The sequence below is a fragment of the Clupea harengus genome, chromosome 19 (genome assembly GCF_900700415.2).
Source record: "Clupea harengus chromosome 19, Ch_v2.0.2, whole genome shotgun sequence".
NCBI classification, from domain to species: domain Eukaryota; kingdom Metazoa; phylum Chordata; class Actinopteri; order Clupeiformes; family Clupeidae; genus Clupea; species Clupea harengus.
In genome coordinates, this window is record NC_045170.1 from 12,235,444 (window position 1) to 12,256,139 (window position 20,696).

A 20,696-nucleotide genomic window follows, 5' to 3' on the forward strand; every position below is an offset into this window, starting at 1 on the left:
TTGTGACTAAGGGGGTCCAGGCTCTGGGCTCTGTAAAGCGCCTTGAGACAATTTATTGTTCTGGCTCTATATAAATAAAATTGAATTTAATTGAATTTAATTGAATTGATTGGACACAGTTGTGTGTTGCATTTACTTGATTCTGATTGGACACAGTTGTGTGTTGCATTTACTTGAAAGGTAGTTTGCTACTGGGTAATGTGTGAGCAGGCAGTGTGCTGTGTCACTGAGGAGTGGCTCTTAATCAGCAGGCACCCTTTGACCTTTTTTATGGGAAGGACCTAATGCACTGGGTGGCAGAGAGAGTTGATGGTTGTTTTATGGAAACATTTCTTTCCCTCCTACTTTTTTAATGTTACTTCTCTCTCTGTTATGTGGCATCTATTATGTGGTAAATGGAGTTGGATTAAATTATGTTCTCAATTTATGGCCAGATCTAAATCTGTAGACATAATCCATGTATCATGTGTTAGTGATATGCCATGGTACATATATTTATGAGGACAAATTAACTCAGTTATCAAACGTGCTTTCAGAATGCTATCATGGACTGCTATTATGAAAGTGCAGTACCTTAAACGAGCCTCTCAAAAGTCAAGGTGAGTTCCGGAATGGTATTATGGCAGGTTCCTGACAGCAAGCTCGTTGACACCAACGAACTTCAGCCCTTGGGGGATACCCTGCCCTGAATCTGACTTGCAATTGGCTAGAATGGAGCTGTCAGGACGAGCATGAGGGCGTGGGCAGTGGGGTCCAGGGCCAGAGCCTTGCCACGGCGCTAGTGATTTAATGTTGTGGGAGATGGAGGGTTGGCTGTGTCTCTGTTCTCTGACCTCTGTCTGACTCACCTGACCACTGACCCCTGTTTAAACCTTTTTTTGTGACAGAGCGCGGAGGAGGAGTCTCGCTGGGTGGAGGAGGTGCTGAAGACGCATACGGCACGCGTGCGTGATGTGGAGATCCTCGTGGGTCTGGACTTTTACCGCGGCACCACACAGGAGTACACAGACGTCCTCACCCTAAAGACTTACCTGCACACGTTTGAGGGAGAGATCTGAAGAGAGTAACGTGAAAAAAAATAAAAATAAAACCTGCCACCCCCCCCACCCCCCTGGCACCCTGATCTCCTACTCTCTCGTTCTTGCTCTCTCATTTCCACTTCCTCTCTCTTGTCCTGATACATCTCTGATGCCTAGGTGTATATTTTTGTACAATTTGTCATATTTATTATTCATTAAAAAGAGAAAATAACAATACTGTGCCACACTTTAACACTAGTTCCCATAGAATTTTCTGTATGTGTATGAAGTAACATTTATCTCACATTTGTCTCGTATTTCACCTGTATGAGCAGTTGTGATTAGGATCATGTGTGCGCGTGTTTATGTTTGTCTGTGTGTTTGTGAGTGTGTTGGGAATTGAGATGGTAATAGGATTGGTTGCAGGACATTTTAGCAACACTTGCTTGTGAAGAGTGAAGAGGACCCTTTCTCTGTTCCACTTACATTCTGACCGTAACATTTACATTCTGACTTGCCATTGTGTACCTGCTCAGAACTTGAACTTTTTACTCAAACTGTCACCTCCCATGATGCATTTCAGTCCAAATGGAACACTGTCATGGACCTTTGTCTCATGGAAACACCTGAGAATCTTATACACCCTTAACCCTTCCGACATGAAACCTTACCATGATAATAAACCACATACAAGGAGTTTTCAATGGCTGGAAACGAACGTAAATAAACAAATAAATATAGATCGATCTGTGTAGCTCCCCTATTTAAGATACTGTATCCATTAACATGTGGCATGGTTTTGATCTGAATAAATTCATGTAATGTCAAACATTTAATTTTGAATCTTTTATTATATTCTTTCGACAGACTATATGACCTTTTTGTCAAATTTGTGCGATTCGACAGTGCTGTATAATGTAATGAATAGCCTTTATTGTGATAAAATACAGTCATATGTCTTTCTTTGAAATGGCTTTAAAAGGCACAGAAGTACCGATTCTTTCTCTCCGGGACCTACGTTCATATTTCTGATACCTTTCCTATTCAAAGCAATTTAATTTAAGCAATTTAAAATCAGTTAGATGATTAGTTATAATATCTAGATATATAGATATATATATCCACCACTATTTTGGCCACTGCAATTCAATATAATGTGCTGCATATGGACTTAGTAACCTTAGTCTCCTGTGACGTGGGTAGGATATGAGGCCAAATTACTTCATGATGCTGTCATTAAAGGTCTTTTCTGACCATCAGTAGAGGCCCTGACTGGACAGAATTCAAAGTGTATTCTGGTAGACTAGATAATACTACCAAATAAAAAATGGGAAACAGACATAAGAACAACACAGAAACAGACTTACAAAGACCATTTCAGTTTCAAGGTTGTTTGTGGCCTGAATGCATTCAGCATAAGTCTTGTAGTTTTAAAAGGCTGCTCCATTTTCCAGTTACTCATGAGATTTAGACTAAGGTATATGAAGGTGTTTTAAAAATATTCAATATTTTTTATATATTTGGTTGGTCCTTAAAGATATACAGATTTGTTATTTACCTCAACCAAACAGGCGAAGGCCTCTGATAGAAATCAAGTTTTAAGATTATATATAAAGTTATATAACTACAATCGCACGCGAAACAAATGTAGACTGCATGTTCTTCACTATTTTGTTAAATCATAAACTTGATGATCAATCATATAACTATATGACCATTAGTTAATGCTATGTGAGTTATCAGTCTGTATCATTGATTCTTTGTAGTTGTTCCAGACTATGTTAATATTTACCATCCAGAGTCCATAAAGAGGTAAGTTAGTTGTTGCAAATGTGTGAATGTGTGTGTGTGTGTGTGGTAGGGAATGCATGCTTCTGCTTTTTTTATCTTCCTGTGCATGCATCCATATAGAGTAAATGGTCATGCAATGAGTATGTTTATGTTTATGCATGTATGTATGTGAATCGACATCCACATTTGTGGATATGTGTGTTTGCACAGGTATGTATGTGTGGGCGGGGAAGGAAAGAGGGACAGAATGGTGGTGTCTGTAATGTGTGTGTGTGTGTGTGTGTGTGTGCGCGTGCGTGTGTGTGTGTGTGTGTGTGTGTGTGTCTGTGTGTATGCGTGCGTGTGTGTATGTGTGTGTTTGTCTGTGCGTGCGTGTGTGTGTGTGTGTGTAGGGGGTAGACAATCAGTTACCTGGATAAGGTAACTTTCAGAGTTCAGCATTTCTAAACTCTCACTCAGAGAAGGATCTTCTTTATCCAACACCAAGCATGGCCCTAAAGCAAGTTTTCCTGAAGAAAAAGAAAGTCATCATTGTAAGTACTGCAATAAAGTAGTGTACATCTTTGTACTTTTAGCCTGTTTTTTAATTGGATTCTTCCCAAAGAGATTTTTTTTATGTCTGTATGCATCTGTGTGCATGGTGCATCTGTCCTGTATTATGGTGACCTGTTTTATGGTTCCAATGTAATGGATAGGGTGGGCAGATGCTGTCTGGAATATGTTAGTCTTGCTTGAATGCTGAATTTCATTTGAAGTTAAAGCAAGACGTAGACTTGCGTGAGCAAAAAAGTGGTCCTACTTATTTATGATGCTATTGTGCCATAAACTGTTTTTAAAGGAAAGGTTGTTAAATTACATATATACTTACATTTTAATCCATTTGTGAGTGAATGGCGAGCTTTTTTCCAAATAAGCTTAATTTTATACTCAATACAAACTTAAACGCCATTACTGATGCGGTTCAGAAATTGTCTGTATAAATGTCTGTATTTTTGTTTATTTATTTGTTATTTCGACACACAGTCATTAATCAGTATACAAGCTGGGCTGCATAATTCCACCACCTCAGTTTCAGGGCTGATATACTGTACCTTACTATAGGCAGTCATTGTTTATCAGTGACACTGATTTCTGAGATCCATCATGTGGATAACTCAGTGTTCAATTGAGTTCACTGTCAGTGTGTGTGTGTGTGTGTGTGTGTGTTCGTGTGTGTGTGTGTATGTGTGTGGTATTGTACGTGGTTGTGTTCAGATAGGTGTTGTAGCAGTTGCTATAGTAACCATCATCTTGGGACTGGGACTAGGATTGGGGCTTCAGTTGGAGGACTGTCAGAAAAAGGGTAAGCCTTTTTAATGACACTGTGACACTATTTTCAGTTCTTACACTGGTCACATTCTTCCAGCGGTCTACAAAACAAATTAGTTGCAAATACCGACTCCTGACTCACCGACTCCTGACTCAAATAGACGACTCCTGACTCATTGCGCAACATTCCACCCACAGGACAGTGTGTTCAAATTCAAACACAGACTCATCTTTTGTATCTCTTACGCATTCCTGACCAATACGTCTTTCTCTATGACAGACCCTGACTACAACAAATACAACAACAAGTAACAAGTAACAAACAAGTAACTGACAATTTTACAACATGAGTAACTGACAATGTCTCCTCTCTAACTACTTCAGTTGTCCACACTTCCTGTAAGAACCGTTGCTATGAACCTTTGGATGAGGAGGAGATGGCTGGTTGTCGGTGTGACCAGCAGTGCCACAATAGTAACAGCTGTTGCTATGACTTCCAAGACATCTGCCTCCAGCCAGGTGAGCTCTCCTTTGTGTCCTCTGATGATGCCAAGAGCTTCAATGCCATATGTTTGCTATCGCCTGTTAATTCCAATGAAGAGAACTCTGAGATCTTGTCTTATCGCTGCAATCAGCTTCTATCATGATGTGTTATAAAACTACAATGGACCTCTGACGCACCTTTTCACTGCATCAGAAATTGTCCTCGACTCCTGATAAGGCTGTTGGTTGGACATGAAACGAAAAGGAACAATGATGAGTAATCAATGCAATAAAAAACAAAATGAGCACTGTAACGGTTAACTTGGCTCACCTTTTGCTCTTTGTTGTAGCCCAACAATGGGAATGCAGCAAGCTGCGGTGCGGGGAGAAGAGGTTGGCAGAGACCAACTGCCACTGCTCGGATGACTGCATGAGTGCAGGAGATTGCTGCACCAACTTTCAAAGTGTCTGCCATGGTAAAGGGCATACATACATGTGGGGATAATCCCAAGCATCCAGTTCACATCAAAAATGTCTTTACAGAATGAACACCCAGTGCATTTCTGTTATCCTTGAAGGGTTTTTTCTTCTTACAGTATTTGCTATTATATGTTGAACATGCTTATTTCTGAATAATGATGGTTTAATATACATATATGTATTATTATTATAATAATACTAATTATTATAATGTATTTAGCACTTACTACCCACCCACCACCAATGTATGACCTGATAAACCGCATGATCCTGACTATTTAATTTCCTGAGTTTTCACTTCATTCGGGATTAAGTGTGATTCCAGACTGAGGCTTGTGTTTAATGCAGGTGAAAAACCATGGGTGGAAGATGAGTGTCCTGACATGGCCCAGCACAGCTGCCCTGCAGGGTAGGCCTGTCCTCCCTCCCACTTATTTTCTCTTTCCTCTTTTCTCTTTTCTCTTTTCTTTGCCTGACTTTTTCCTTTTTCCATTAATCTTCTCCCCACATTTCCTCTGCTTGTTTTTATTGATCCCTTTCTTCTCTTCTCATCTTTGCTATTTCTTCCCTGCTGTTACTTTCAGATTTATTTTTTCCCTGTTTCACTTAGTTGTTTGTCTCCAGTCTTTCACTCATCTTGTCTCCTTTTTTCCCCGTCACAGTTTCAAAAAGCAGCCACTGCTCCTTATTTCCATAGACGGACTCAGAGCAGAATATCTCCAAACTTGGGCCTCCCTGATTCCAGTTCTGGATAAAATGAGTACGTAATCGTGCAAATTACTATCATTATAATCAACCCTACTCCACACTGCTCCTCTGACAAACATTGTCTTGCTTTTGTTGGCCTCTTTCCTCAGAGCAATGTGGCATCTCAGCACCGTTCATGCAGGCTGTGTTTCCCAGCAAGACTTTCCCTAATCACTACACCATTGCAACAGTAGGTCAATAGTCCCTTTATAGTGTTTTTTCCTTCACATCCAATAACACTCCTTACCACAAGCCAGAATTGCAAAAAAAACTACAATCGAACAGGAGAAGGAGTAATTATGACCATCCCGTTTATGTTCACTAGGGTCTGTATGCTGAATCCCATGGTCTAGTGGATAACAGCATGTATGATCCTGTGTTTGATGCGTCGTTCAGCTTGTCCAACACGGAGAAGGACAACCCTCGATGGTACCTGGGTCAGCCGGTGAGACCTCCCGCTATTTACTGGCAAAGGATACCAACACTTTGTTATGGCGTTGGCAAGATATGAATGACATTCTTGAATAATTATGTTAGTAATAATCATGAGTCATGAATCATAATAATTAATCAGTTAGCCCAATATTAGAATAAAATGTCATGTCCAGACCAAAAAAGATGGCTCTTTGAGTCTTTGACTGAGTTGTATCCTATAACACTAGAAATAACCTTTTCATGTTAAAGAAAGGTTGCATTATGTAGAAAAGATTTTATACAGTGTTCATTAATTGTCTTGTTTTCTAAACAGTTATTTTTCTGTACTTTAATGGATGTATATTATGCTATTATTAAAGGGGATTTAGGCACCCTGCTCTGCATCGTGCCTAATATCGCCCCTTAGCTGCAAACCACAGCCTTTTGGGGCTTATTGCTTAAATCTTTAACCCCCACAGATCTGGCACACAGCCATGTATCAAGGACTGAAAGCTGGAACATTCTTTTGGCCTGGGTCTGATGTCAAAATCAACGGAAGTTATCCCAACATACATGTACCATATGACGGGTACTCTACAAGTCAAGCAACACCTTTTCCACATTTATATCCATATTTCTAATACATGTGTAATGGCTTGAAATAACCTCAGACGGTTTTTTTCCCAGCAAAGTGCCTTTTGAGAAAAGAGTCTTTACTGTTCTGAAGTGGTTGCGTTTACCAGAGCATGAGAGGTACTTTGAATAACTTATCTGGGACCGATTATGTCAGTATTATGTATGACAAAAATATAGTAACAAGTAATTCATAACCGTCTCATATCAACTTTTGCAGGCCCGATTTCTACACCCTGTACTTGGAAGAGCCAGACAAATCAGGGCACAGTTACGGTCCAGTCAGTGGAGGGGTAAGGTGCAACCGACACAGGTCATTTCAGACTATTCAAGATTCTGTCCATTCACATTTAGTGATTTTGTGATCCAGCCAAATGAGGCCAGGTTTGTACTTCATTAAAGGCATATCTGACTGCTTACAGTGCTAACAGTATCAACAACACAACTAGGTGCAATCAGATATACCAATCATGCTTACAGTATCAACAACACAACTAGGTGCAATCAGATATACCAACCATGCTTACAGTATCAACAGAACCAGATGCAGTCAGACATACTAATCCTATTTACAGTGTCAAAAATCCTGTTTACAGTATTGATTGATATACCAAAGGCGCGTACAGAATACAGATCTAACTCACACTTAACCCTAACCCTTCCACAATCCTAAACCTCCTAGGTTTCAAAAGACGGTAAAATGTAACTTAAATTAATTTGCTATTCCATGCAATTAAGTTCTCAACTGTTGCAAATTGATTGCAAATTAAATTATATGGAAATGATAGTTCACATGGGTTCACATGGGTTTTGAAGTTTATTTTGCCAAACACACCAATTTAAAGTTAATGGCTGAGTGAAATAATAGTAAATCTTTCAGAACTGCAACAGGCAGTTCAGGCAGTATCCAAACAACTGCTTAATTGAAAGCATCTGTTGAAATGTTAACAGCAAATCAATTTGAAGTGCTTAAGTGTGTGTAGTTTCAAGTGCTTGGTGCTTGGACGCCATTTCACCCACATGTGAATACACACATTTCGGCACGCAGAACATAGAATTATAGTTGTTATTCACACCACCAGCTGTAACTTTGTGTGGTCTATGAACTCTCAGTTCTCAGTCAGAGTCTGTGTAAGATGCCCACGAGGGCCGCAAACGTGGGTCAGAAGGACAGCTCACGTTCAAATGACAGCAAGGTGCTATCAGCTCATAAATGTGGCTGTGGCATTTTCCCGGCACCACCACAACACAGGCACTGCGTCACAAACGCAGATGTTCCTCTTTTATATGACTTTGTAAAGTGCTACTACCCAACTGGTTTATCAGTTCAGAAATCACACATCAATTCTTGTGACCTCTTTTTATTGCTCAGTTTTACAGTAAATAGCACGGCTACACTTTGTCAGCGCATCATGGAGCAATAGTGGCTTTACCTTATGCGTGCCCCTCACCAGGGATTCATGACAGGGTGAAAGTTCAGCGTTCTCGTGAGATAACGACTGACAAGTCAATAATGGACCAACTGCGGAGAGTTTTGGTCCAACAACAACTTTATTGTGGAGGAAATCCTTTTTTGAATTTAGAATTCAAACTCGAACCCACCCAGCAGAAGTTTAAACATTCGAGTGAGGACCCAACTCTCAGGAGAGGTAGAGGCTCTGAGAGGCAGAGTGAGTCCCCCCCTCCAAAAAAACACACAGCTTATAATACTCAGTGAATACATGACTCAGTGTACAGTGAGGATGTACTGCTGGCCAGCACTTGGGCAGAAGAGTTACTCAAGGGCATCTTATTTTCCATCTTGTTTGACACGAAGAGAGAAATCTTGACAGAGGCAAGGAAGGGAAGTGTGGTTTTGCTGACCACCTTATTTCTCAACTGCGGAATGTTCCTGCAGCCAAGTTCAATCGACGTATAAAGTTTTGTCTGGACAATTAATTCTTAAAATCTCCATTACATTTCTTTCAAGGAATGTAGCTGATGTAGTATGACACAGATTACTGCAAATGCCAAGTTACGAGAAATTGTTTGAATTTGCTTTATCATATTATAAAGTGTGATGAAGCATAACTGTGAGTAGGCATAACCAAATACCAATGCAATGGGTCTCAGTTACGAGAAACACTTTATTATAATTATCATATTATAAAGCGTATTTTGAGTGGGCATAACCAAATACCAATGGAATGTGTCTCACCGCAACCATGATTCACTGGAGGCAAATCACACAATTTGTGTGAAAAAGATTTACTATGACAGGGTTTTTGGCAATACCTCTGGGATTTCACTCTATATCTTAGATTTATCCAGTGTTATACAATGCAATAAATGTTTAGGAAGATGCTTTATCAATTCAGTTCTACATGTTCGTGATCAGTGTAGACACATTGTTTTCACCATAGCACTGGGTTTAAAATGATGCATTGTATTTACCTGGCCTTACAGCTCATCACAGCCATCCAAGGGGTAGACAAGATCATCGGTCAACTGATGGATGGCCTGAAAATGCTGAAAATGACTCAGTGTATCAACATCATCATCGTAGCTGATCATGGTAAGAAATGTTGTGGACTTAAACTGCTTAATCAAAGTAAACAGTAAACATCAAGTCTCATTATCTTGAGCCTCATTTGTGTAGCACAAAAACATGTACAGTAATATAAAACCACTTTAAAGTGCCATGTCGATAAGAAAAAATCGAAGATTTTAGAAATACATCTGATGCAAATCTGAATTCAAAGGATGAAAGTCGTAAAGAAAACAAATGGCCATTAAAGTTTAATGGAGTAAAGAGCACACTCAAATAACTTCAGTAAAGGCCAAATGATATGTAAGGGATGATGTACAGAATATACCCAGTACTATCTATTTGTCTAGGGGAAAACACTAAGGCCTGTGGTCTTAGGTGACCAAAAGTTCAAACAATACACATTACATTCTGGAGGAAACTAAAAATTAAAACCAGACGGATTGACTTGAATTAGTTATTTTTAAGGAATGGAAGATATCAGCTGTGACAGAAAGGAGGTGCTTCAAGACATGATTGGTGACATCAGTGACTTCTATGTCAGCGAAGGCCCGTTTGGGAGAATTAGACCAAAGAACAAAGATCTGCCCTGTACGTGAATATGAACTGAATTCCATACAGTATTTTCATTTATTTGCTTATTTTGAATGAACAAAACTCTAAGTAAACGTTTTCTTTGTTTTACCAGTTGACTCAGCCAGGCTTGTGGCTAACATGACAGTAAGTGGATTGCAAATGTTGACTTGAACCTGTGTAAACACACTGGAAAGTACATCTGTAAAAAAACTGGAAAGCCCCTTATATTGTAACCACAATATCACAAAATCATAGCAATCATATTGCTATATCATAGCAAAATATCTCAGGCACATTTAAATGAATAGCTCTTAATACATTGTTTTTTATTATATATATGGTGTAAATGGACTTATTATATTTTATCGTATATTATTTTTTGTTTCGGTAATTCTCCAGTGCAGGAAACCCAATCAGAAGATCAAGCCATACCTAAAGGCTCATCTGCCAAAGCGCTTTCACTTTGCCAACAGCAGACGTATTGAGGATGTCACTGTGATGGTTGAACCTAAATGGCTTTTTGAAAGGTGCTGCTCATCTCTCTTTTTCTTTATCTCTTCAACTTTCACTCCGTCCTACTACTTGATCTGCTTACTATTATCTCTCATCTCTTACTTTCTTTCTTCCGTTCTTTCTCCCTCTCTCTCTCTATCTTCCTAAATATTATCGATTCAGGCAACCTTCCATTACATACAGAAACTGCAGCACATTTGAGCAGTCCACATTTAGAGTTTTGATTTCCTTTGTGTGTTGGGTGATTACTCTGCAGGTATCCAGGGTCCGTGTCCTTTTGTTCCGGTGGAGCTCATGGATATGACAATGATGTTTACAGCATGCAGGTGTGTGAGGTCTTGTGTGTCTGTATGAGAACATATTACATTGTGAGTACATAGCATTACATAACACAGCATGTGTTTGCATCTACTTCTGAGTGAGCATAGAGATGTGTTAAGGTCTGAACACATGGTGTGTGTTTGTGTGTACAGTACCTGTTTATGTGTGTAAGTGGATGGTGATAAGACTCCATGCTGATTGTAAACCCTTGGACTCTATACTCGTGTGACCACTTTTAATGTCTGTTTTTCACAGGCCATGTTTCTCAGTTACGGGCCCAAGTTCCTCTCCCAAACAGAAGTGGAGCCATTCTCCAACGTTGAGTTGTACAACCTCATGTGTGGTAGGTCATAAAGTCCCCTTTAAACTGTTATCTTAACAATGTACTTTGTTATTGGTGTATGGTAAAAAAAAAATGAATTTCTAAAATGGTCACCGCAACAAAAAAAGTGTCCTCCGCCATAATAGGAGAGCACATGACCACCGGGGTGTTTGCCAAGCCTTAACCCCAGCTAACTGCCAGGGTTTACTGTCAGGGTCAACAGTGTCATCCACCCCGGACCCCTTACTGGTCAGGTACTCACATGGGAGTCACAACTGAGCTTAACTGACAGTGTTGTAATTCCCACAGATGTGATGGAAATCTCACCGGTGAAAAACAATGGCACCCATGGCAGCATGAACCACCTCCTCCGGAGGCCCTGGTTCACCCCACAGCACCCAGCGGAGCAGACAGGCCCTGGCCAGTGCCCTCTCCTGACCCTCAACCCTGGTGATGATCTTGGCTGTGCATGCCCCGCACCGGTACATTGTTTCTTCATCTAGATTTGTTTTTTTGCTATAACGTGCCCTGCTCAGAGAAAGAGCACAGACAAATAGGAAACACATACGAATCAGCAGGGTGTGCCCCATCATCACACACACACACACACACACACACACACACACACACACACACACACACACACACACACACACACACACATTCTTCATCACACTATTACATGACTGTTGGGATCATCAGCACTCTAGCTAAGATTTTCTAGAGGGATGAGAAAACCATGTGCAAATATATTACAAAGCACGCACATACACAGCAGTACAGCAGACAGCAGACAGCAGACCCACTGCAGACCACTGAGAACAGATAAATATTACAGAGAATGATAGGCGGGATTAAAAAGGTATGTGTGATACATAAACTAACACTTTTGATCAAATCAATAGGTGAGCGTTCACCAAGCTAACAGCGCTTATTCACATGCTAAACCATCCTTGCCCACAGGGCATACAACCTTAAAGTTGAACACTAGTGATTTTCACATGCTAAACCATCCTTGCCCACAGGGCATACAACCTTAAAGTTGAACACTAGTGATTTTCACATGCTAACCCATCCTTGCTCTCAGGGCATACAACCTTAAAGATGAACACCAGTGATTTTACAAAATGAAATATATTCATTGAACCAGATTAGTGGGAGATTTGTATGCAAATCCTGTCAATTGTTAACAAATGACAGCAGATGAGGTCCCAACGCATTTACTGGCAGCATTGCATTATATGTAAGGGATAATGTATGGTCTGTCGGTCAGTATAGGAAAATAAATCCAGACAGGATCGACGTCTTTTTAAGTTGCTGCTTCCTGGCTTCCACTGAGAAAAAAATAGTTCTTCATGCAAATAGAACTTTAAAGATTCAGGTGTTGCGTAGCAACCTATTACTTGCTGCGTATTACACTGAATTTCCGTGATGGAAAGTGAATGGACTACTTGCAGTATGATATGAAAGATTTTTTTCTGCAGTAATTATAAAGACATGGCAACGATAGTAAGAGCGTTCTGATTAGCTAATGCATGGTCATGCCTCCTGAGTATTGCCCACTCAGGTGCCTGAGCGGGCAATACGGACGATTTTTCGTGAGAAATTTTTCTATTTACAATTACCATTTCTTTTAATTTACAAAATGAGCGAAAGCGAACACTCTGATAGTCAGTTTTACTATCCAGATGACACAAAAAATTGTTACAACTGGAGGTGGAGATGACGAAAATGAAAACAACAACAACAGCCAGGAGGAAATTGAGAACTTTCTAAAAGAGCAGAAAAGTGCAAAGACTGCGAGAAAAACAACAAGCGACCTGAAAACACTTCAACGAAAAATGCCATATAATAAACAACTTACTAACTTCGACCATTTGGTCATGCAGGGAAATATCAAACTTCGGCTTTGGCGTATGAACCGAGCGATAGCTCGATAGCAGTTTGATATTTCCCGGCATTAATATCAGACCTCCGAACGTTGGGGTGGCCAATTCAAATCAATGGATCTTTTTGAAACATTCTGAGAACCTCATATAATAATATTGCTTTACATGGTAATGACTGGTGTTTTGCCACTTGTTGCACAGTAACATTTTGACTGAAACATTTATTTCCCATACTTCCCAGCTTGCCATGTCCACATTCCTCATGCAGTGGTAGCAAGAGGTACATGTTCACCATAGCTGCCTATAATGTGTGAGCAAATAGTAAATGTGCATGTATCCCTTTTAGGGTGTGTCCAACCCCAACTCTCGCCTGAATCTGACAGCTAGTCAAGGTAATGGCCTCTGCATAGATTTCACTTGGTACACTCATGAGGGGATGATGGGATTCCACCCATCCAGTCATCAAGGACAAACCAATTCATAACAAAATATAATAGAGATACTTTCAATGCAATTCCACACAAGTATTATTGCGATGACTGTAATTCAGTAAAAGCAAGTAATCCTTATTGTGTATTTTTAGCACATGTTATACACATTATAAATGAGTAACACCTTTTCATGAGGTCTGCTTTAGTGGGACTAATTAACTAAAGAAATGACAAAGTATTATTGACCTCCTCTCAGTATCGGTCACCGAGAAGCAGCACATGCCCTTTGGGAGGCCAAGACTGCTGCAGTCTGGTGTAAACTACTGCCTCCTCCACCACGAGGGCTTCATTAATGGCTACAGCAATGCAAGTCTGATGCCCATGTGGAGCTCATACACAGTTGAAAAACCTGTAAGTATCCAATCCCATTCCAGACCTTTAGATAAATACACTTGTTTTGGTTCGTGTGCTTTTGTTGTACCACAATCTAATTGAGTCCAGAATTGTTTAAATTGGTTTCAATTTCATTTCCCAAGTCAACTAGAGACCATGACTATGTTTTCCTACCGACCTTCCACTCCTACCAGAAAAACTACAGGTCTTTTCGATTTGTGTAGTTACCTATTTAAATATATACCTCTAAAGCTGTAAAAAAAGGTGTTGTTTTAAATATGTAACAATAACTAATTATGAACTTACTAATTATTCCTGAATAATGGGGGAATTAGATAGACATTGTTAATATTTTGTCTGATTTGCAATCTCTCTCTCTTACACGCACACCCAAATCTTGTAGGCAAGTGAAGACCCTCTTCCAGGAGTCATAGCAGACTGCTTGAGAGCTGATGTTAGACTTGCAGCAAACCAGAGTGCCAGATGTGATGAATATTCTGCTGCTGGCAACATCATCCCTGCCTTCCTCTACCCACCCAGTATGTCATCACAGCACAGATGAAAACCAGACACACTCAAGTGTTTCAGAAGTTGATTAGTGGAGCATTGAAAGACTCCTCATTTATATTCATTCAAATGACTTTATTTGCTGTGGTTTTCCCAGATCTGAACGAGTCTGCTGATGGACAGTATGACGCACTAACCATGAGCAATGTGGTGCCCATGTATCATCAGTTTAAAAGTAAGCAACGTAAAAGGAGAGATTCTTTCAGTCACTTACTCATTCACCTCTTTTATTCGTTTGATTCTCAACCACTTGCTTCCTTTCCTTTCCTTTTTTTGGTCTCTTGTGCGGTTACTCTCTTTTTTTCACTTCTTCGCTTCCTCCGACAAAGCCTTCCTCGGTTTCTTCGTCACCTCTGCCATGATGTCCATACAGAGAATACTGCACTAGCTTCCTCTTATAGCTAGCAGATGGGTCTAGTTGTTGTTGCGTGAGGTGAAATACTAGGCACACCAGATATGCTGTGGCAGTGGCACGGACCCCATTCTCTGTACTACAAGTCAGTGTACCACCAAAATGATTTTGAATGTGTTATTTCATGGAAAATTTGTTACATATTGTTGCTTTAAAAGGTTCAGTCCGTGATTCTAAGTTCATGTACTATTTGTCAAATTCAGTGAATTGCTCCGCACTGTCCTCTAGCTGTCTGTTCAGTGTTTACGCTCACAAAAACCCCAGTGATCATACACAGTCCTGGCTCTGTAAATGGGAAACATAGTGGCTTGGAGTGAGCCATAAACAATTCCAGCCAATAAACACGGTGCTTCAGGAGAATGGAAGGGAAGGGTGTCATTTGATTGTCCGTTGAACTCAAATATAAGCAACCTTTCACGAAACGGAAACCAAATTGCAATTGCTACATGTTTAAGTCCTTCACTTGTACAGTGCATTCAGAAAGTATTGAGATGCATTCACCTTTTTCACATTTTGATATGTTGCAGCCTTGTGCTAAAATCCTTTAAATTATTGAAAATATAATTTTTGCTTTTTAATGAATTTAAAATGTTTCTAAAAAAACTGTTTTCACTTTGTCATTGTAGGGTATTGAGTGTAGATTGATTAGGGAACAATTCATTTAAACAATCATAAGGCTGCAACATAACAAAATGTGAAAAAATATATGAATATGAATACTTTTTGAATGCAGTGTATACTCATTCATTAGCTCTGTCTGTCACTTTATTTAATCTGTTTTTCCTTATTTTCTCACTTACCTATTCACTTGCTACACTTCAATACATGTTTTCACTTATTATTATATTCACTTGTTGATATTATGTATTCACCGGATCCCTTTGCTCTTCTAGGAATATGGGACCACTTCCAGGTTGTCTTGCTGAGGAAATATGCCTTGCAGTACAATGGATTGAATGTGGTCACTGGTCCTGTGTTTGATTATAATTATGATGGGCTATATGACTCGGCTGACCAGATCCAAATGTATGTGAATTCTCTGCAAATACTTAACAATCAATACTTGACAAGACAAAAATCATGTTCACCTGTAAAAAATATACTGGTAATAACAAGCAATTTGCCGATTAGTAAGTTATATATTTTTTTAACAATAGTAAATATTCTGGACCTTCTGGGCGTACAATATTTCCCTCAAGTCACTGACAAGATATTGTTACATGTTAAAGCAGCAGTAAGATGTTTTGGTTGCAAACTAGCAATCTAACTACTTAAAAAGACATGCTAAACCTTACAGACACCAACAACAGCACAGTTAGCACTGATAAAAGGCTTACTAGCATGCTAACTTTTTTTTTTTTTTTACATTTTAGCAGAGTGGTCCAATCTGGTCCACAGAATTCCATAGTGCATAGCTTAGGAGGCTAGTTAGAATGGCAGGTGTGTTTATTCGTCCTTCATATGGCTATATACCATAACATTTTGGAGATAGTACTAGTTGCTAGTTGCTTATAAAATAAGCTTCAAAAAACATTGTCAAATTGTTGCATACTGTCTGTTTAATGTCCTGAAATCAATGTTGCTTTGCAGATATCTCTCAGGTACACGGATACCTGTCCCCACACACTACTTCATAGTTCTCACAAGCTGCAAGAACTCCTCTGAGCCTGTGCTGAGCTGTAAAGAGGAACTCCAGACGGTCTCCTTTCTGGTGCCTCACCGGCTAGACAACTCAGAGTCCTGCAGTGTAAGTCAATGCAAATGTAAACTCTTAGGCTATTAGGCAAAAAGGTTTTCCCTTGTAACCACATAGGGGGCTTTAAAGCTTCTACTTGGAACTCAATTAATGCCTTTTGCCAGGAAAGAGTTCTCATACTGGAAATAGTTCTACATAGCCTCCTTCAAAGGGTTATTTGCATACAGTTATAGCATGTGATTCTGCATTTTATTGCAAAAACTGCAGATGATATTTACCTTAAGATGACAGATGCCATTGAGTATTTTTTAATTCCCATCAACACACACAGACAAATCTAAATGTGGTTCTAAACTATTTAATTGAGACTAAAGGTGCACACTCACAGATGTAACCTTCTCAAGCTCTTTGCGGAGTAATGAGGTCAACACGTGTGCCACGGCAGACTGAATTCAGAGGAATACATATATAATACAAATTAGGCTATTTTTAGTTTTCCCTTGTACCCAGAGAGGAGTGTTTAAAGCTTCTTCTTGGAACTCCAGAACAGCTTTACAATGAATGCCTTTTCCCGGCAAAGCATCTAGTGTGAGCATGAGGCAAAGCATCTGTTTTTTCTTTTGCAACAACGTAACTATCGCAAGACTTCTATGGAAGCAGTGAGGTCATGTCACAAATTGGGACATTTGTTGGCCTTTTGTCGTCACCATATGGTCTGTGTTTGTTGTTTTTGTCGTCCTTGTGTTTCAGTCCTGGGCCCGTTCCTCGTACCTGGCTAACTGAGTTAGCCCGATCATTTTCAGGATAAGATTATATAAGGCCGGCTTTTTGGTTCCACAAAGCATGTTTGGCAAAATCACCATAGCAACACATCCATAAACTTGAACCTGCTCCAGCGCAGGCTAACTTAAGTTAGCTGGATTAGCTTGCCACTCCCCCGGAAAAAGCTCCCTGTTAGGTGAAAATTCACTCAAGTTACCTCAGGACTCCGGAGTTGCATATAAGTATATTTATTAGACAACAACAACAAGCTCGTTGGGCTCACCCACGTCCTGGCAGGTCAGAGATCCCATTGATGAAGTAGCAATATTAGTTAGATTATCGTTTTATAGGGAGAGAGTTCTTCGAGATCGTCAAGATCCGTTATCACATCTTATTATACGGCTCTTCAGAATGTTCCAAAAAGTACCGTTGATTTGAATGGGCCATCCCAACGTTCGCAGGTGAATATTTCTTGATATTCACCGCTACAAAAAGATATTGACCGCTGTCATTGGCAACGGGTTTTGTGCTTCTAATTCACATCTTTCATATCATTCCGCAAGTAGTCCGGTCATTTAAGTTCCGCTGCGCGTCGGGGTGCTGTTCGCCCCGTCGGGATTTATTTTTGGATAATGACCTCCGGACAATACATTATCCCTTACATGATGACTTCCTATACGAGCGCTATCAATTTTGCCGACAAGTAATAATTTATTTACAAGACCTTTTCAAGCCATACATTGCAAACACCACACGCCGCAGCCAGGCATTGACTGTCTCACAGACTGTATGCATAGCCTTGCGCTTTTTTGCGAGTAGTACATTTTTGTACAGTGTCAGCGATGCGGAGAAGATCGGGAAAGCAACTGCATGCCGTGCTGTTCATAACGTTTATTTGGCGCTTAAGAAACGTATGGATGTGTTCATTACATTACCATGGCACCTATTGTATTGACTCACCTTTCTGAATAATGTTTTTGTGCTTAGTTTTTACTTGATCCCATGTCCTCTTGATGGCTGGGTTGCAACTACATGGGGGTTGAAGCACTCATAATTACATGACAGTGTTATTAGTACACCATAGCATATCGTTATTGTAGAAAATGATTAAGGTGGACTCATGATAAGAATAGAGAGAATCACACACAATTTCTTTTCACTGCTTCAATTGATTGAATTTCTGATTATGAATAATACATACATACATACTGATACGCCCATACACAGACTCACACACACATATTCAAACACCTATATGGTCATCTACACATACATGTATATACACATACTGTATATAGTACATGATACATAAACGCATACAGTACATATATCCTCATAAGTATCTATTAATTCGTATCAATTAGATACTCTTTGGGCTCCATTAAGCCTACTACCAGCAGGCACATTTAAATAAATATGATCTGATTGATTGGGGTAATGAGGCACCTTAAATTAGCCTATACATTTTTCCCAACACTTACGCATTTAACTTCTTGTCTAGCTCTCGCAGCCGTGGCGGTGTTAGACTTTGCCATGATTATGGTCTTGAATTCCTCATATGCATTCATGATCATCTCCTGCTCGTCAGCGGAGAAAAAAGAGGCTATTTCTTTGAGTTTATTTGCCATTGTACTGTTAGAAATTCATGGTTTCGGTGATCGACACTTCCCCCTTTTGAAGTAGGACGGGCACGCGCAATTATCCTGATAACTGAAGTCTGGTTCGAATTAACAAGATTGTTTGAGTGCGGATCAGCCTTTGAGAAACCGAAATAGCCTGACTTCAATCATCGGGTTAATTTAAGCTGGCTAATAGGACATTTGATCGACTTAGTTGAACCACGTACGAGGAACGGGGCCCTGATCTCTCACCTTTATTTCCTGCCTTTGTTTGTTTTTTCTCGCCACTTTCTGTCCTCACCTGGTCATCAGACAGTCACGTGACTAATCACCCTAAGTATTTACACCTGGCCACACTCAGTCAATCACAACACCTCCAAACCATGGCTGTGGAAGGCCTTTATTGTATTTTCCTGACTACAAACCGCACCGTATATAAACCACATATAGCATTTTATGTAATATTGTAAAACAAACCTGTGTATTGAACACGAGTTCACATTAAGATGAGTTAACACTACCCCACGCTAGCAGCTGCCAACTGTGAAGATGGTTCCCTAAGCACGAGATACCAAGTATGGTTCATAGCTAGGTTAACTGGCGTGAGACCCTGCATGTTTTACACACCTTTCACAGAGGTTCGAGCTCCGTAGCATCCCGTTAAATAGGCTACAGTTAGGTGGGAATATACACACCTGTTCCTTTATCGTTATGGAAGACTGAGTGTGAATGAAAATGTGTTCTATCCCATGTTTTTACCTGATACATTAATGGGATTTGTTGTGAAACAGGAAGAGACCCATTCTATGTGTCGACCCCATGTATAGATGTACAGAAATTTTACAAAATCAATGTATAAACCACGTTTAATAGTCAGCAGTTTATTACAACCACCCATCTCACAAACTACAGTAATCAAAGGTTGTCATTAATTGCATCAACATTTTGCAGACCTAAATTAAATTATGGTTTTCAAACTTACTTTTACAGAGCTTACAACTTGAATCCGCGTGGGTCGAGGACTTGATGTGGTTTCACCAATCACGGGTGAGAGATGTGGAACTGATAACCGGACTAGACTTTTATCAAGACAGCAGCCGGCCAATCCCAGAGCTCCTACGAGTCAAGACCCGCCCCACTGCAGCCATTCACAGAAAGATCTGAAGACACACACACATACACGTACAGGTTCACATCGGTGAAATGTGTGGTCATGCTGTAGAATACTGGGGACATTGCAACCATATGTAACTAATGTCACTGGTTTAGCTTGATTGTGAGTGACCTGCAAGTGAGTAATATAGTAAATAGTGCTGTCAAACGATTGAAATATTTAATCGCGATTATTCGCATTTATGTCATAGTTAACTTAAAATGAATCGCGATTAATCGCACATTTTTATCTATTCTAAATGTCCCTTCATTTATTTATTTTTTCCATCATTTTATTTTAATTTTAATGCCCTTATCAACATGGAAAAGTGGATTGGCTTGCTTTATGCATATGTTTTATTTTATTGAAAACCAACATTGCCAAACAGCGGTACAAAATAAAATTATGAAGTGCACATTTCAGGTAAACAAGGACTCAGCCTATAGTGCAGTTAAACCATGGCTTAATATTTTCTTTTTTTCAAGTTCGCTGGGAACATAGCAGTCAGGCCTCTTATTTCAGAAACAATGAACCGTAACAGTTAGGTTACCACGTTAGCCTACTACACAGTTTGCGAGGCCAAAAATAACGTTAATCTAAAAAATATATATATATATATATATATCGTGTTAATCTCGCG

At 39.7% G+C, this 20,696-nt stretch overlaps 2 protein-coding genes across 3 annotated transcripts in view; both read left to right on the plus strand.

The window, feature by feature from the left end:
- Nucleotides 1-1,848, plus strand: part of LOC105909062 (ectonucleotide pyrophosphatase/phosphodiesterase family member 2) — a 19,380-nt gene extending 17,532 nt beyond the window's left edge. For both annotated transcript variants that reach the window (XM_012837650.3, XM_012837651.3), the window contains exon 25: nucleotides 888-1,848. In XM_012837650.3, coding sequence (XP_012693104.1) covers nucleotides 888-1,058 — 171 coding nt within the window. In that variant the 3' untranslated portion in view covers nucleotides 1,059-1,848. The remainder of the gene's footprint in view (nucleotides 1-887) is intronic.
- A 1,356-nt stretch (nucleotides 1,849-3,204) lies between these two features.
- LOC105909028 (venom phosphodiesterase 1) lies at nucleotides 3,205-20,286 on the plus strand. Its single transcript, XM_031586228.2, has 25 exons — nucleotides 3,205-3,343; nucleotides 4,065-4,152; nucleotides 4,503-4,637; nucleotides 4,952-5,077; nucleotides 5,430-5,490; nucleotides 5,744-5,841; nucleotides 5,939-6,018; nucleotides 6,154-6,273; nucleotides 6,722-6,831; nucleotides 6,930-6,995; nucleotides 7,096-7,168; nucleotides 9,321-9,429; nucleotides 9,871-9,993; nucleotides 10,091-10,122; nucleotides 10,378-10,505; nucleotides 10,748-10,817; nucleotides 11,068-11,155; nucleotides 11,444-11,616; nucleotides 13,370-13,415; nucleotides 13,711-13,865; nucleotides 14,251-14,386; nucleotides 14,512-14,589; nucleotides 15,720-15,852; nucleotides 16,417-16,573; nucleotides 19,894-20,286. Exons 1-25 carry the CDS (start codon nucleotides 3,299-3,301, stop codon nucleotides 20,065-20,067), a joined length of 2,604 nt encoding a protein of 867 aa, XP_031442088.1. The 5' UTR covers nucleotides 3,205-3,298; the 3' UTR covers nucleotides 20,068-20,286.
- Nucleotides 20,287-20,696: the final 410 nt, after the last annotated feature.

What these genes read in the sequence shown, in the direction of transcription:
- LOC105909028 (XM_031586228.2), top strand. Translation starts at nt 3,299, where the DNA reads ATGGCCCTAAAGCAAGTTTTCCTGAAGAAAAAGAAAGTCATCATT. An exon ending in CAGCACAGCTGCCCTGCAGG is followed by an intron (nt 5,491 to 5,743) that starts GTAGGCCTGTCC and finishes TCCCCGTCACAG; the next exon opens with TTTCAAAAAGCAGCCACTGC. An exon ending in ATACATGTACCATATGACGG is followed by an intron (nt 6,832 to 6,929) that starts GTACTCTACAAG and finishes TTTTTTTCCCAG; the next exon opens with CAAAGTGCCTTTTGAGAAAA.